The following is a 15,962-nucleotide window of genomic DNA, read 5'->3' as shown; positions in this document are numbered from 1 at the left end:
AGGATTCCCTGGATGAGCTAACAGTTTCATCATCCCTGTTGCTATCTTCCTCCAAGCTGGGACTTGAAATGTGATGCGATTTGATTTCTGCTATCTAGACAGAGTCGGGTGGTGTGCGTTGCCCGATCCCGGTATACTCAAAGATAGTGGCACCACACCGGTTTACGGCCACCTATACGGCCACCTATACTAAAGTCATCTCTAATACAATCCCGAGAATACGAGCTCCCATATCTTTGCCCAGTAAAAATTTTGCCTATCTGGGCCCACAATATGTACCAGGGATCGGTCAGATGTTGTAGTCATTTCAGTCACGTGTGACGGACCTTATCCGGTTCACATGATTATTTGCTAAGGCTAAGCATTGGAAAATTGACGCATGACCCTACTTACTACAAAGGCAAGGTGTACTGATGACCGCAGAATCACCCTAATATTTATACTGAGTGGTCGATATGACTCACTGTATTCTACCTCGCCTCGACTGAGAATCCGAAACGCTTTGGTAGCATTCAGAGTATATTGTATCAGCATAAAGTATACTAGGTAAGTCTAGTCTTTCAGCCCCGAACGTGGTAATCCTTCACATTAGCACAATGCCAACGAAGAAACTTGAGGAAAGAAATTAAAGATAGAAGCTGGTAAGTGCATAGATGTCAACTGTAAGAGGGACATAGTGATAATTTTCGGCGAAACAATGACTTTGAGTTCTTCACGCCCGCCCTCTGGGCATCTCGTTCCCTCTCCATTCTTCTCCACCCAGCGGCAAATCTCCACTGAATCAAAGGTTCTACAAGTGCAAGTAGCTGTACGCGACGCAGATGGTAAAGGCCACGCCAACCCAAACGCGATTGATAAGAGGCATGATGAAGCTTGTACCTCCCGCAGCAAAGAGACATCGTGCAAGGCTGAGACTAGCACTAGCCGCAGCGCTCCTATCGGGAAAGACATCAATAGGGTAGGTCATGATGAGCGACTGTGTCGAGACTGCAGTCCAGCCAGTAATGAAGGTCGAGACAAGAGACACAGCGATGTGTACCTTGTGGTCATAGTAAATAGTCCAACCAAGCAAAATAATCAAAAGGTACTAAAGGATCGAGAAGATAGGAACAAGCCGAAGGCGCGTCTTCTCGAGGGGAATGTTCTCTTCTCGTGTAGCCGCATTGGATTTTCCCCCTTGCTCCGTATCAAGCAAAGCCTCATACCTGGCTTTGACACGACGATAGTCGACATCAACGATTTTGCCAGTCACGAGAGTTCCAATCATAGATCTTACACCGTTTGCGATAAAGTCAACATGATTTGTATCTCTGGCAAACCATAGCGGCTTTCGAAAAGGGACGACGTCGCTGTGATGCCCCTCTGTCAGACGGCCTAATAAACCGCGAGGAAAATGATGATTGGTGCCGCGTGATTGCTAATGAGTATCCGAAGATTTCCCAAAGCATCAACCCTCTTCTTTGCTGCTCGCTGCGATTGGCCACCCGGAATTTATTCCCACTTAACCTTTGTCGTTTTCTGATATATATGCCGCGAAAAATTCACCAATGGGTTTGGAAGGCTTCGAAGCCCCCATTGCCAATTATCGATCGTAAAGTCTCCGGTAGAAGGACGATGAGAAAGCGGAGGAAAGCTCCGGTATACATAGTCAGGAACCAGAAGATCGCCTTCGATCCCAAAGATCCAGCAATGCCACCCCCGATGACTGGGCCCACGGCAACGGGTACGAGGAGGCCAGCCTGGAAGATCCCCATGTAGCCACCGCGCTCGGCCCTAGTGGTGATATCCCTGATAACACCAAATCCAATCGCGATTGTAGTGGCGCTACCGGTGCTTTGAAGACATCGTAGAACAATGAGTGTCGGGTAACTCTTCGTTTCAGCAAGTCCGATAGAGGCGCCCGAAAGACAACGAATGTGCACAAATATGCTGTCCGGCGACCTTTCACACCAGAGACTGAGCCCCCAGAGGCTGGGTGCTAGGCCCTGGAAGATGAGATAGGATGTAACAATCAGATCGACAAGTTCGATGGAGACATTGAGGTCATTGGCGATTGTCGGTAATGCTGGGAAGTAAATGTCGAATGCGATCCGGAGACTATTAGGATGCTAGTGGGTTCCTAAGCGTGAAGGGGATTAATATCATAGAAGTTGCTGCAGTGGATACAATAATGATGATCAACCGCTTCTGTCGCTTATCGAAGATGCTGTAGGGTGGTTCGGGAGTCGTGACTCCAGTTGAAGGGTCTGATTGAACAAGCGTTGCATTATTAGTATTCTCTCTAGCCAGGAGGGCCTTTCTACCTTCCTTGGCACGGAGCTACGAGGTCTCCCTGCTCCGGCCAATAAACTGCTGTGGCAGGCAGCAACGTGGTATGAATGGGAGAGAGAATTTTACGTACATATGGCGGACTGGATGGAAGGTTGTTTAACGATCGACGAATTATGGCCTACGCCTGATGATCTAGGGGAGGCTGGGATCGCAAGGCGGCGTGCAAGGGTGGATCAGTGGCTGCAGAACCTTGGGGAATATGGAACAATGCTTTTCGCGATTATGAGATGTACTCACGGCGACTGATGGATGCTACTTCGGTAATAATGGATACAGACACAGCTACCAGTGCCCTATCGGGAGAGTCGCACTATCGTAATCTTCAAGGACTGCGGATCGATTCAAATAGCGCCACGTGACAATACACACGGGGCAAATGAGCTGATATCCAGCCGTTCAATCCTGGGTCTTGATAAGGTAGGCAGATGGCTTTTCATCAGCAACTCCTGTCAGGAAACACTCACTCCATATTGTGGGTCTTTCCCTATAGGGAAGCTCGTAGCCCTTTATATACTCGCAGGGTGCAGTTCCTTACCCGAATAAGTATCACTGGTATGTGAGGCGCAGCACAAAGCAGGGTTCTTGCCATGGTCGATGCATTAGCTATGCAACCAGTGTTCTTGGTTGCAGCAACCCAACCAATCAGCTTCTCATTATTGTGCAATCAGAGTGCCATGAAGTCTCAAGTGCTGGCTGCGGCCCGTCGCTTCATGGCACCCACTGGCTTTTAGGCCCCCACTACAGTCCCCTCATAGTCACCGGTGATTCTGCCTCGGCAGTTTCTGATATAAGGAATGCCATGCTCTGGTAGCGAGCAGAATTGATGACGGTTTTAAATTTGGGTAATATGTGAGTTACACCACCTGGTGTGGTGAACGTATAGTTAGTAATCGCTAGCTACTCCGTACACTGGTGTTATTGGAAGACCTATCCAACAGTCTCACCACTATCCCGGGCGAAAGCGATGATTTCGATTAACATCTTGTTTCAATACCCAACCCAACCCTACTATTTCTCAGAATCAGCCATGCAGGAAGGTAGACCTCGGTCTTTGATCGCCTAAGGTATCCATTGCTCCGCCATGCCCACCCTCGCATCAAGACAGGTAACAGTCATTGTCAATTTTGCAGTCCTGAATGCCTTGGCTCTGATAGCCGTGGGGCTGAGGTTTTACGCCAGGGCCTTCATCAGGCGAGACATTCAAGCACATGATATTCTCACTCTTATCTCGTTGTTATTCTCATAGGCTACACGATCTGTCTTCTTATAGCTACAGTGAACGGGGGACTAGGAATCCTGTCGTTCAGGCTATAGCATCTGGACTTAACATTGTGGCCGTATTGAAGGTGAGTATGTTTCCATTTGGGTCTACCAGGGCAACTGGCTAATAATCATGATGCTCATGTAGACTTTCTTCGCCTCCCAGCTTTTCTGGGCTGTCGGGATAGCCTGCTTCCGTCTTGTGATCCTGGACCTTTATATCCAGACATTTCCAGTCCAAAAGTTCCGTATCGCCGCATATGCGCTAGAAGCAATCATCGTGCTATATCTCATCGGTAGCATTGCGACCACACTACGTCTTTGTCGTACTCTGGCATACTATTGGAACATAAGCCTCGAAGGCTCGTGGGCGATGCAGTGACTGCTGAGCTCGCCGCAGCCGTCATCAACATGGTTCTTGATATTATCGCCGTATTACTGCCGATTCCAATCATCTGAAAGTTACAAATGGCGACCAAGAAGAAGGTAGCTGTCACCGCCACCTTTGGTCTAGGACTGGTGTGAGTCTATGGATATAGCTTGCCATGATAAAGACGTTTCTGACAGAATCCCGACCGACAGTATTTCTATTATCAACCTGATCCGTCTCGTCAAAGTTCTGGACTGTACTTTGGATCAGGATCTTACCTGATGTACGGCTGACAGCTCCATCTTAACCGTAGCGGAAATGGCAGTCGGGATTCTGGTTGCTTGTGCACCCACGATCGGCCCTGCCATTCTCCCAAGCCGGCGAAGACGATTCGCAGAGCAGGAGCAGAGCCCCAGTAACAGCAGCAACGCCAGCGGCGGTCGGTGGCCCTTGAAGCGATTGAGACAGAATAGCACTGCTTGTTCTTCGTCTACCGCTGACCACCATTTATACGGACAATTTACATCGGTTCATTACGAGACGAGCCTGGAAATGCATAGTCAGAACTCCCGAAGTGGACTCGTTCAGAGCATCCAACAGAACGAATTGACCAGCATTGATTCCATGCCCCGGGACGTTGAACAAACTCAAATAATATATCAGTGACACTTTATTTTGAGGTCGGCCAGTGAACCAAAGGAGGACCAGCTCTCCATCAGGAGATTCTAGAACAGCCAAGCTGAAATTACAGATGAACACAAAAGCCATAAGAATATGAGAACTAACGCGCTTTTTCTTTGTCTGATCGCCTTCCAAAAATTGGCTTCCGTTTCTCAGCCGGCTTCAAAACCTAATAGACGACATATAACTTATAAGCATTCGTCTCAATATGTGATTCCCGGCGATACTCACCTGGAACGAGCAGAGAAGGTCCTCATCGATGCTTAGCATAGCGCCAGAATTATCAAATTCGCCACAATAATTGGGTGCACTGAAAATTGTAACCAATTGCCGCTTAGCGAAGAACTCATATCCATCCTGAACACATTCATGTGCGCGGCATATCATGTCAAGGTCATGCTTCTGGGTGAACCGTCGAACCACATCGGGGCCAAAAGTGAACGAAACACCACGATCGTTTTCACCCCAGCCTATAATATTCCTGTTCGGATCGGCCCAGAGGAGGTCGCATAGTAACCCCGTATCAGGGATCTTATCCACGATCAGCATCTATGTTGACGAAGAAGACCACATAACGAAGAGCAAAACTCACATCTGTAGGCCGCATGATGCGCCGAATTTGGTCCATGGAAGTCAAGTCCGGGCTAAGCCCACCATGCGTGCAGAATATCTTATCATCTATGATAGCAACAATAGGTAGACAATTGAAGCAATCGATAAATGTTTTCCAGAGCTTGACATTACATCTTCGTTTACATTCATCGTAGAAACCGTAGATGCGATTGATGGATGCGCATTCATGATTCCCGCGTAGAATGAAGAAGTTCTCCGGATACTTAATCTTGTAGGCTAGCAGGAGGCACATACATTCTATGGATTGTCTGCCGCGGTCCACGTAGTCACCGAGAAATAAATAGTTGGATTCGGGTGGAAAGCCTCCGTATTCGAATAGACGGAGGAGGTCGTAGTACTGTCCGTGAATGTCCCCGCAGACCTGGTGTTATTAGTTAGAGGTGTTTGAAAATACTATTCCTTTTCAAGGCTAATGGTCTTACCTTGATAGGTGCCTCGAGGTCTAGAAGTATCGGTTGGGAAATGAAGATATCCCGCGCTGTGTGGCAGAGATATTCGATTTCAGACTCTCGGATTTCAACTAATTTCCCTGGTCGCGAGCCTCTTACTGCTACTAACCTTGCAATAAGTTCATCTAGGTCCACATTGTTCTTATCTGGCATGGCGTTATATGGGAATCTTTAAGCAGCTCTGATACAGAGGGTCTTCAACTATTGATGGCAATCGTTGGTGGCAAGGTCTGGGGAAGACAAACTGTCTGACCCCGGAACAGCAGGTATAAATACAACTGAGAAAATGAAATATCAGAGAAACTTTTGAGCTTTCTATGCCGATATGGTATCCAGACCACCGGGTTAATCCGTTTGTGATCATGTATCTGTGGAAGGGTTTGATAACTTTTATGGATTGTCGACGATAAGGCCAGTCCCATCAATTTCTGTTCGGAAGATCCCAAGTCTTCTATAATCGCACTCACCTTGGTACTGAATAAAAATAGATTCAAACTAAGATTTGTCTTGGCTTCGAGGTGAACTCCGACATTCTAGACGGAGTTGAGCAAGCCCAAGCAGGATTGGCAGATCCGCATAAGAGGTTACTAATGCCGCCATCCCTATGCCACGGATATCTGTATCGCAAATGGTTTTTGACTTCTTTGCTGTGACACACAACAGTGCCATCATTTCTTCAGTATACTCAAGTACCTTGTTTATAATATATTTATAAGCTACCCGATTTCCCAGGATCACTTACACGTAGCCTTCTTCGCAGCGAAGCAATGATAATTGATATTACAAGTAGGCCAGATAATCAATTCGAAGCCACGGGAATCGGACTATCAGCACATGCGAACCCTTGACGCATGGATTAAGCAATTAATGAAATTCAAGATCTTGTCAGAGGATGATGTAGACCGATTATGCGATCAAGTACAGTTTTACAAGCCCCAATCGTTTAGTCATTCCTAGCATTTCCCCAGGCAAGGGAGGTGGTGCAAGATGAAAAATCAAACGTACAAACAGCTGTGAGACCTACTTGACTACTATTTTCGCTGCAAAATATGACAGCCCTAACCAGCCTTATATAGTCCAGCCTAGTCACGGTCTGTGGCGTCATCCACGGTCAATGTCACGACTTGATTGAGCTTTTCCGAACAAGTGGACCTTGTCCAGACACCAAGTCCTCTCTTCCAGGGTGAGACATCCTGCCCACGAAAGTAACTACAGGCTAATATCATCATATCATTCCAGGCGATTACGTCGACCGCGGCTATCACTCCGTCGAATCAGTATCCCTCCTCTTTTCGCTCCCAAAGTCCTCTACTCCAAGCGCATAACGATCTTCTGGGGAACCACAATCCGGCAAGTCACCCAAGGATACAGCTTCTACGACTAGTGTCTTCGGAAATACGGCAATGCACGAGTGTGGACATTATTTACTGACCTACTTGACTACCTCCCTCTTGCCGCACTTATCAATAACGGCATCTTCTGTCTCCACGGAGGGCTAAGTACCTCAATTGATACGTTGGATAATATCCGGGAGTTAGACAGAGTACATGAGCCTCCGCATGACGGTCCAATGTGTGATCTGCTCTGGAGCGATCCTGATGACAGATGCGGTTGGGGCATTTCGTCCCGCGGAGCAGGGTATACCTTCAGACAGGATATATCTGACGCGTTCAATCACAATAACGGGGTTGATTAGTCTTGTCGCGCGAGCATATCAAATGGTGATGGATGGGTATCTTTGGTCACATGACAGAAATGTGGTTACTGTATTCTCTGGTATAGCCTGGGAGTATGGTTGGAGTTGAAAGCTAATGAGGTTGTTCCAGCTCCAGAATACTGCTACCGTTGTGGTAATCTAGTGGCCACATTGGAAGTGGATGAACAACTCGATTATCAGTTGTAAGATTAAGGGATGTGGTTTGAGTCTAGTACTTTGCTAACTCTTGATATTAGTATACAGTTTGATCCTTCGCCGTGGACTGGAGAACCTACAGTGCATAGAAGGACGCCAGCTTACTTCCTACACTTACAGTCTTGCCCATATATCGCTATATAGGTTAGAACGTGTCATGTTTGCAGTCACTGCTGGTATATACTTTTTGTGGATTTGATGGTAGCTTGGAATGTACAACTAATCATATGAACAAAAGGAAATCATGGCCTCGATGTGATAATTGCAACTACTCTGCATCCTAATATTTTTTTCTTTTTTGTGATTCTCCGGGCTTGGCAGAGATATATTTTTCTACCAGTTATCAAGCAGTTCTGTCTCGATGAGTTCTTACGCTATCTTGTGCACCCGCAAGTCATTGATAGGCAAGGATAAAGTTTATGAAATTGAACAAATTTCAGAATGGATACCTTTACAATATTGTTCATAATATTCAATGTTATTATAGGGTACGGAGTAGATAAAGGAAAAAATAATCTCCTAGTCTTGGTTGCCATTCGTATTAGTGCAGCTTATATAATTATGCAATGCGCACTAGTGCGAAGAGCAGGCAGCAGTGCATGCATTTGCTAAGTGAAGCTGCCTAAAATCAATCTCTTGGCAGTCAACAATGACCCACGGATCTTCGGGTGGGGTCCTTAAATAGAGAAACCAGTCTGAGGGTCCAAGTCTTATCGGGCAAACGCCTACTCCGTACTGAGGCTAACTATACCTAGTCGTATGGTCCAATTGAGACATATGATAGTCCGCGCCCAGTTAACGTCCTGCTGCACAGAAGGCCCCGCAAAGAAAAAGCAAGACATTTGAGATCGAAAGGCGCCAGCTTTGGTCATCTCCTCTCAAAGCCCTCTCTCTACCGGTACTTGTTAGCCAACCGTACCCGTTCTACACAATGTCCAACCCATGTCAATATGATGGGTTTTCCTTTTTGCCCACGGAGCTATTCGAAGCACTCCTGTCATACTTAGACGTCGACTCGATAAAGACTCTACGTCTCACAAGTGGAAAGATTGCCAAAAGATGCCTCGGTCCACGATTCTTAGCATGCATCCAACAACCTGTGCTCGATGTGTCGTCGGAGAATCTTCGGTCTCTTATTGCCTTGGGTCGCAATCCCGATATCAGGAAGAAAGTGAACTCTCTTACTTTTTTAGCTACAATAATGGACATTTCTGGGTTAGAGAAGAATATCAAGGATGGATACTATATCGTCGAAAAGTTCAATGGGCCCGGTTTCAGAAGGGTCGAAGTTGACTATTCCCCCGAGGAACTTTCCAACGCGAAAGATGATCTAATATGGTTAAAAAAGCAGAAAGAAGCAAGAAAAAACGAATCGCCAAGCGAGCTGGTTGAACTTCTTGGCCATGCGCTCAAAAAGCTTGGTGAATTGAATGCTATTCACTTGGATGGTGCAGTTATTCGGGGACGCAAGGAGAGAAGATCTCTCAAGCATGGAGAATGGGTTTCACTGTGGACGCGAGCCGCGCAAGTTTTCTCATGGGTTATAACAGCGCTGCCACGGAGCCAGGTGTCGGTGAAGAGGCTTGATTTATATCAGAGTAATCGCCAATGCGGTTTGGAAGCTGCTACTATCAACAGCCTAAACTTGACACATGACTTAGCGGAATTGAAAGTGCCTCTTAAGGGGTTGCAATCGCTCGAGATGAGCATATCTGGGGACGTGCAGGATGCCCTGGACTATCGCAAAAGACGGGAAGAGGAAGACGAGGAAGAGGATACATCTCGCGAAGAGAATGATCAAGCAAGCCCCAGAAAAAAGGCTCGCAAGTCCAAGGAGGAGGACTATCATGGGATACCGAGCCTTCCGTCATTCTTCCTCAAGTCTGCCCCCTCTCTTCGAAAGCTCGAATTCTCGTTTCGTCATACTGGGCCACCAGGTTCAAAGTTGTTTGAGCATAAATATGACTGGATCATGGACAGTATTGCCCACGAAGCCCAGTTCTCAATGTTGGAAGAGTGTGCCTTTGCCGGACTTCCAGCGAGGAGCGACTCAATCCTGCTCTTTTTGCAGAAAAGCCTCAGTATAAGATCCTTAACAATCCACGAATGCCACCTGAGCTCTGGGTCATGGACGCCAATCTTCGCTCATCTGGAGGAGTCGATGCCGGAACTCCAGAGCCTAGACCTCTCGAACTTGTGGGGCAAACACATGCAAAACATGAAGTACGTACAAGCGCATGTAAGCGATAGTAATGATAATATAAGGGAAGAGGCAGAGGATGACTGGCAGGAAGGCGATGGTATGGTTATTCTGCGACCAATATGGGATACAAATCCCATACCGCGTCGGACAAGATACATGTCAACCAAGGGAATCGTTGTACACACCAGAAGCTTCACCCGCGAGGAAATAAATAAGGGGCTCGTTTTTCGACCCCTGAGGAATGGGCCAGGTCGACCTAAAGGCTCACCTGAGCACTGGTCGTGGCGAAGAAAGCGGGTCGTACTATATGGGCCTCTTGAATAGGTCTATTTGGTGGACTGTGCTTGAGAAATTAGTTCCGACAATTCTATTTACCTTTAGAAGATTGAATTCGTTTCACTTTTCATATATATGCTTTCCCGTACAAATGATATAGAACAATGCAAACTAGTCTGGCATTGTGACCAATGCTTGTTCACCAGATTTATTAGCCTTGTAGATTAGTTGATGAAGTTCTCCAAATGAGTGACCTGATCATGTATCATGGATGACGTCAGCTAGAGATGAATGGCTTCTTCGAATCTGGGCAGGCATCTCTCTCCGGCCGGTTCCTGAATTTTGCACATCATAACCCGTTCCACAAAAGATATCCTAGACCCTGATAGTCTACTAAAACACAACTATTGACAGCTAGTCACGACACTAACCCTCAAGCGGTGTGTGCCCCACGTATAAACTGAGTCTTAAGCTTGTCAGGATCAAAAAAGTCAATTTCACCTGTACAAATTTGCGCACCTGATACAGTGCCATTGTAGAACTGTACTTAGGCTAAAATGGAACCTTCATCAAACCAATCGGCGTGGCTTTCTTTTGCCGAAACTAGACCATTTATTTTAAGCATGGATCGGTTGTAATAGATAGGGCGGGTACGAATTTTTTTTTCGGACTCTTTCCAAGTAAGTTCAGAGCCCGGGTGAAGACGACTCCAATACAGACTCACCTCATGTGGTATGTCGCCCATACATGGGAATGTGTTCGATAGTGACCTCAACAATCAAAAAATTGTGCTAAGTAGCGAAAATGGGAAGGACAAATGTGTGAGATACTAAAATACTTAGTGATCCAGGGTCCTGCAGGCTTCGGGCTTGGTCCGAGTGGACGCAGACTGCACCCGGGTCCACTCTCGCGTCGCTTATAAACTACCAGGGTCATTCTAGTGGTCTTTTTCTTCTGGTACATTTCATTTACTCGACTATCCACTTATGACCTATCTCTCTACGCCTTTTTCAATGCAAATTGTATTGTTCTTCGATATAGCCTACAAAGAGCCAAGGTAATTGTTCTGTCGTGAATTAATACTGACACATAGCCGCTGCAACGCACGTAAGAAACGCGTGACGGTAAGAATCATAAACTATACAAGACACTAAAACACACACACACACACACACACACACAGACACAACTATTTCAGCGTTGATAATTTTGAAGAAGCTCGAGTATGGTTAGAAAGGAAGCCTGCAGATCTGGAACGTTTGTAGTATACTTCATTCTCGTCTCTGCCACCTCCGATGGGCTCTTATCACCGAACTGTCTGCACTTTGATCTCGCTGCAGGATCTGCACTTGCATCTAGCAGAATTTTGACAATTTCCTCCTTGGCAATGTAGACGGCGCAGTGCAAAGGCGTGCCCCATTCTGGAGATGTCGTATTCGGATTCAGACCCTTACCAAGAAGGAACTTGGTCTTGAATTCCCCATCTACCCCACGCGGACGAATTGCCTGAAAGAAGAGACTGGGTTCTATGTTGGCCCCGTATTCGACAAATAGGTCAAACAAAGATGTGTCATCTTTGCAAGCGATCTCTAGTGCAGTGGCAAGCGGAGCTACCTTCTTTGGTCCGCGGCGATTGGGATCAGCTCCTCGCAAAAGGAGCTCACGAGCTGGGGCAGCATTCAGGAAGCTATTTTGCTCGATATGTCAGCATCGCGGCTCCATTTTGCCCTTTACGGATATTTGCGGCCCATCGAGATGATATGAACCTACCGTAAGAGAGGCTCTCGATCGGACGTCGTACGGTTAGGATTGAGACCACGATTGAGATAGTGACGAACTACATCGGGATGTTGCTCGCCATCCCTTCCACCAAGGGCATCTATCGCAAAGGCCGTCATTGGAGCACCAGCATCGAAAAGCGCGGCCACAACATCCGGATGCGCCGCACCAGTAGCGAGACTAAGGCCATGCTCGAGGGTACGTGTGGGTAAGCCGTTAGCGAGGACCTTTCGTATTTTTCTCAGGCCACCATCAATGCATGCAGAATAAAAGGCCGTCTCAGAAGGAGTGCCAGGTTCCATGTCGTCCAGTGACCTGAGATTAATGTGAAATGGACACAAGGAGGGGACCTTGAAAGGCGTATTTGTGCCTGAGACACAGGCGGTGGCGGAGACCGGAGACAGTCGCTGTAGCTCGTGATTGGTCACGCAAACTGGTCCATGCACAACAAACTTTCAAGCCACATCTTTGAGCCTAGAATTACGACTGTACTCTGTAGATGGCCCAAACTACGCTCCTATAAGTAATCCTGAGGTCTTGGCCATGGCTCTTAGTTCTGCCAAGACAGGTCAGGGCAGATGAGTTATAATTACTGGAGATAAATCTAAGTGTATTCTTGGGGATGGTTTAGATTCTGATTGTTGTGATATTATATTTTAACTGAATAAATTTTCTCTGGAAGCGGTTGCTCAGCTTTTTCAACTTATATCTCAGATTACTATCCAGGTTAATTAGATAAGTATCTCTGCAGTCTTTAAGACTGCCTCTATAAAATTATATCACCAGCTCGGAAAGGTTTCCGCGGCCCTCCCGGATATGTTTAAAATTACTCTTATATTATATTGCTGGTTGACTGCGCGCTGCGTTAAATTAACAGTGTGGCTTGAGATTATAAAATTTTCTATATTAGCTGCCAAGACCAGCCACAGAGATAATTTAAGTATTATTTTAATACTATAAAGGGGCAAGATCCTTCAAAATTAGTATTGAAATATTGCCAGGGGTGTTAAATATAACTATATAAGAGATGAGGCCCGTAGGCCCTGTGGTGGTTGCGTAGGTTTCAAAGATTCGATTTACGCGTGGGGATTTGTCGAACTTAGTGTAGGTGTTGAACCTGTCTCGGAAAATCGGACACCATCAGAGCAGATGTGTTGATCCATCAAGAGATAATCCAAGGGTGTGATGGAGCCGACAGTCTTCTAAGCAACAAGTAATCAATGCGAACCAGATGGTTCCTGGGTTATGTAGAAGGAAAGAGTGGAGAATCTGAGACCCTGGGCCCTGATATACTGGAGCCCGGTGAGACTATTGACAGCTAGCCGAGACATCGGACCAGAATGATGTTTGCCCCACATATTGTTGGGTTTTCAGGAACAAGAGGTCCGCCAAATGCTAATGTGAATAGATGGATCCACCTTAAGCAGCCAAATAAACAAGTGCTATTCGCTGGCTTTGATGGACAGAAGCCGAAGTTGATCCGTTCCATGGCTGAGAATGGGTGTTCGCTTGAGCCCTCAAGCTAAGAACGCGAACCATACATTTGGTCGCCGGAAGTTATTCGCGACTGGCAAAGGTGCCATACCGCTCCACATAAAGTACTCGTTACTAAGCCTTTAAGGGATTGAATGGCCGGTGTGACCTTTCGTCAAGCAATCCGTAGCCCTCGCCAGGCTTGGTGGGATTTCCATGGCGGTGTACAATTTTCCTCCTTTGTAGAACTTGATAGGATATGAGTGAATAAAGTATCATTACAAGTTGTATATTAGTGGTATTCAGATTGAAGCAGCTCTAGAATAGTCTCGAGTGAGGCACGCAAGTCAGGAGATTTAGGGTAACGTTGGATCGTCCGTTCAGCCACTTCCGCAGGGGTTTGATCACGAAATTGCCTGCAATCAGATCGCGCGGTCTTGTCGGCACCTGCATCTAATAGAACCTTGACAATGCCTCTCTCAGCTAGATAAACAGCCCGGTGAAGTGGCGTACCCCATTCTGGAGATGTGGTATTAGGATCAACGTCCTTGGCAAGGAGTAATTTAGTCTTAAACTCCCCCAGAGACTCGCCCGGTCGGATAGCATAGAAGAAAAGAGTGGATTCCAGCCTGGCCCCGTGTGCAAGAAGGGTCTCGAACAGAGACGTATCCTCTTCACTGATATTCTCAAGAGCACAGGCAAGTGGACTGACGCCCTTAGGACCCTTCCGGTTGGGGTCGGCACCCCGTGAGAGCAATTCTTCGGCACAGGCAGGATTTTTCATGAACCTGTCACATAGTAGTCAGTGATAGTTCCCGTAGATCTGAATAGTAATCCTGACCAAACATACCGTAGAAGTGGCTCACCATTAGAGACGTTGCAGTTCGGATCAAGACCGTGGTTGAGATAGTAGCGAATGATACCCGGGTGTTGCTGGCCATCGTCTCCAATAAGGAAACTCGACGAATCCGCTGTCATTTGAGCCCCAGAATCAAAGAGTGCTGCCACTATATCTGTGTGAGCTTCGCCGGTGGCAATATGGAGTCCTTCACTGACGTCCTCAGCGGTGAGCCGTCCGCTGTAGAGGGCATTCTGGGTTTTCAGCAAGTCACCATTGAAACAAGCGTCATGAAAGGCCTCGACAAATGCTTCACCTGGTTCCATGTCGAGGGGAATGAAGATTGGAGTGAGGTTCAAGTGTCCAGTAAATAGACAGGGTATATTAAACCCGAAAGACAATCAAAGGATGCGAGGTTTTTACGACTCCTGATATACCAGAATGGTGCTATTGAGGATTAGATTAGGACAAATGATTTTTGGCTCGACGCTCATCCCCTCTCTTTGCCTGCACTAAACAAAAGGAGTATGTGAAGAGTCCCTTAGCCCCACACCTTATCCACCCGATGTCAATCCAACGGCATGGCTCGCTTCCACCGCGAATGCGTCAACCATGGCACAGACACCCAATCGGGATAGTAACCTCCATGATTCGGTCATGGGCCGAGAAGAAACAAAGGCTAAAACTTGGTTAAATCCGAGTCAATCTGCAGTCCAAACGCATTGTGCTCATAGTCACGCCCCTCAAAGGTCCTATATCCCCTTAGTCTGCGTCAATGTCATCCAGCACCGCAAATGACTCTTTGAGTAATAATTTTCAAAAGGCATGTATCGACGGCAACCTTCAGGATGTTCAGAGAGCTCTCACCACGGGTAGACTCTCTGCTAAAGATCTCGACACTGGACTCAGGCTCGCTACTAAACAAGCACATGCGGACATAGTAGCGGCGCTTTTCGATGCGGGTGTGCCTATGTCGCCCAATGCGATAGGTTGCCTCTGCGGAAATGATGCGAGGCAGGACCCGCGGGTCATTCGCCTCTACTTCGATCGTGGCCTGAAGCCTAGTAATTGTATAACGTCTAAAGGCGAGCCTCTTCTGCGGTGCGTCTACTACGAGTCATTGTTAGCTGTCATTGCAGGGCTGAATTGTGAGATATACAGGTTTTATTCGGTTGACTGTGCCCGGGAATTACTCGAGCGAGGCGTCGACCCCAACCGCTGCGGTCCGAGGAAGATAAGCCCCCTATCGAGCTCTCTTGACCTAGTTCACGAGGACAACGGAGCTACTTTCGATTTACTTGTACAATATGGGGCGAAGATGAACCCCGCTCTTTTATTCGAAGCTCTTGTTTGGAGCAGCGATGCAGCTATTAAATTTCGTTTCCTTCTCTCCAAGGGACTTGATCCGACCACGACGGTTTCTGCAGAATGGGGTACGCCGCTGCATGTTGCAGCGCTTTTTGCCGATAAGGAGGTTATAAGAATACTTCTCGACTTGGGAGCAGATCCGAACTCCCGATCATACTGTACAAAGTTTAAGAACAAAAGCCCCGTGGAAGTCGCCGAGTGGAAGATGCGAGCTTCTCATGAAGGCTCTTCCATGAAGGGCACGTATCAAAGTGTAATAAAGCTTCTTGAGTCTGCACAAACAGGATCCCCTCTTGCAATTGGTGGGTCGGAGAAATCAACTACCGAGAACAGTGCGTAGCCACCTGCAGCACAGAATTGGAACACAGAAAAACAGCCTAATATTGACG

The 15,962-nt window shown here is 47.0% G+C and overlaps 7 protein-coding genes across 7 annotated transcripts; 3 read left to right on the top strand and 4 right to left on the bottom strand.

Annotated features, from left to right (window-relative positions):
- Positions 1-656: 656 nt before the first annotated feature.
- Positions 657-2,920, bottom strand: BDQ94DRAFT_158124 (major facilitator superfamily domain-containing protein; the record flags this gene model as incomplete). Its single annotated transcript, XM_026768886.1, has 8 exons — positions 657-776; positions 818-1,039; positions 1,112-1,327; positions 1,384-1,463; positions 1,502-1,506; positions 1,546-2,108; positions 2,167-2,277; positions 2,918-2,920. The coding sequence occupies 8 exons, from the start codon at positions 2,918-2,920 to the stop codon at positions 657-659; spliced, it is 1,320 nt and encodes a 439-aa protein (XP_026628988.1).
- A 1,822-nt stretch (positions 2,921-4,742) lies between these two features.
- Positions 4,743-6,324, bottom strand: BDQ94DRAFT_158122 (serine/threonine-protein phosphatase; the record flags this gene model as incomplete). Its single annotated transcript, XM_026768885.1, has 5 exons — positions 4,743-4,811; positions 4,874-5,173; positions 5,235-5,636; positions 5,698-5,865; positions 6,313-6,324. The coding sequence occupies 5 exons, from the start codon at positions 6,322-6,324 to the stop codon at positions 4,743-4,745; spliced, it is 951 nt and encodes a 316-aa protein (XP_026628987.1).
- Positions 6,325-6,558: 234 nt separating this feature from the next.
- On the top strand, positions 6,559-7,780 carry BDQ94DRAFT_158121 (Serine/threonine-protein phosphatase PP2A-2 catalytic subunit; the record flags this gene model as incomplete). The annotated part of the gene is made up of 9 exons (XM_026768884.1): positions 6,559-6,642; positions 6,693-6,737; positions 6,801-6,879; positions 6,964-7,001; positions 7,043-7,078; positions 7,109-7,362; positions 7,421-7,500; positions 7,551-7,623; positions 7,678-7,780. The coding sequence occupies 9 exons, from the start codon at positions 6,559-6,561 to the stop codon at positions 7,778-7,780; spliced, it is 792 nt and encodes a 263-aa protein (XP_026628986.1).
- Positions 7,781-8,373: 593 nt separating this feature from the next.
- Positions 8,374-10,278, top strand: BDQ94DRAFT_185971 (uncharacterized protein). The gene has a single exon (XM_026775021.1). The coding sequence runs from the start codon at positions 8,568-8,570 to the stop codon at positions 10,161-10,163; it is 1,596 nt and encodes a 531-aa protein (XP_026628985.1). The 5' UTR covers positions 8,374-8,567; the 3' UTR covers positions 10,164-10,278.
- Positions 10,279-11,309: 1,031 nt separating this feature from the next.
- BDQ94DRAFT_168279 (ankyrin repeat domain-containing protein) lies at positions 11,310-12,196 on the bottom strand (the record flags this gene model as incomplete). The annotated part of the gene is made up of 2 exons (XM_026771014.1): positions 11,310-11,802; positions 11,886-12,196. The coding sequence occupies 2 exons, from the start codon at positions 12,194-12,196 to the stop codon at positions 11,310-11,312; spliced, it is 804 nt and encodes a 267-aa protein (XP_026628984.1).
- Positions 12,197-13,659: 1,463 nt separating this feature from the next.
- BDQ94DRAFT_168278 (ankyrin repeat domain-containing protein) lies at positions 13,660-14,531 on the bottom strand (the record flags this gene model as incomplete). The annotated part of the gene is made up of 2 exons (XM_026771013.1): positions 13,660-14,155; positions 14,218-14,531. The coding sequence occupies 2 exons, from the start codon at positions 14,529-14,531 to the stop codon at positions 13,660-13,662; spliced, it is 810 nt and encodes a 269-aa protein (XP_026628983.1).
- Positions 14,532-14,980: 449 nt separating this feature from the next.
- BDQ94DRAFT_168277 (ankyrin repeat domain-containing protein) lies at positions 14,981-15,913 on the top strand (the record flags this gene model as incomplete). The annotated part of the gene is made up of 1 exon (XM_026771012.1): positions 14,981-15,913. One exon carries the CDS (start codon positions 14,981-14,983, stop codon positions 15,911-15,913), a length of 933 nt encoding a protein of 310 aa, XP_026628982.1.
- Positions 15,914-15,962: the final 49 nt, after the last annotated feature.

The sequence above is a fragment of the Aspergillus welwitschiae genome, assembly GCF_003344945.1.
Source record: "Aspergillus welwitschiae strain CBS 139.54b unplaced genomic scaffold BDQ94scaffold_8, whole genome shotgun sequence".
In the NCBI taxonomy this organism is placed as follows: domain Eukaryota; kingdom Fungi; phylum Ascomycota; class Eurotiomycetes; order Eurotiales; family Aspergillaceae; genus Aspergillus; species Aspergillus welwitschiae.
This window is presented reverse-complemented; position numbering and strand designations above follow the sequence as displayed.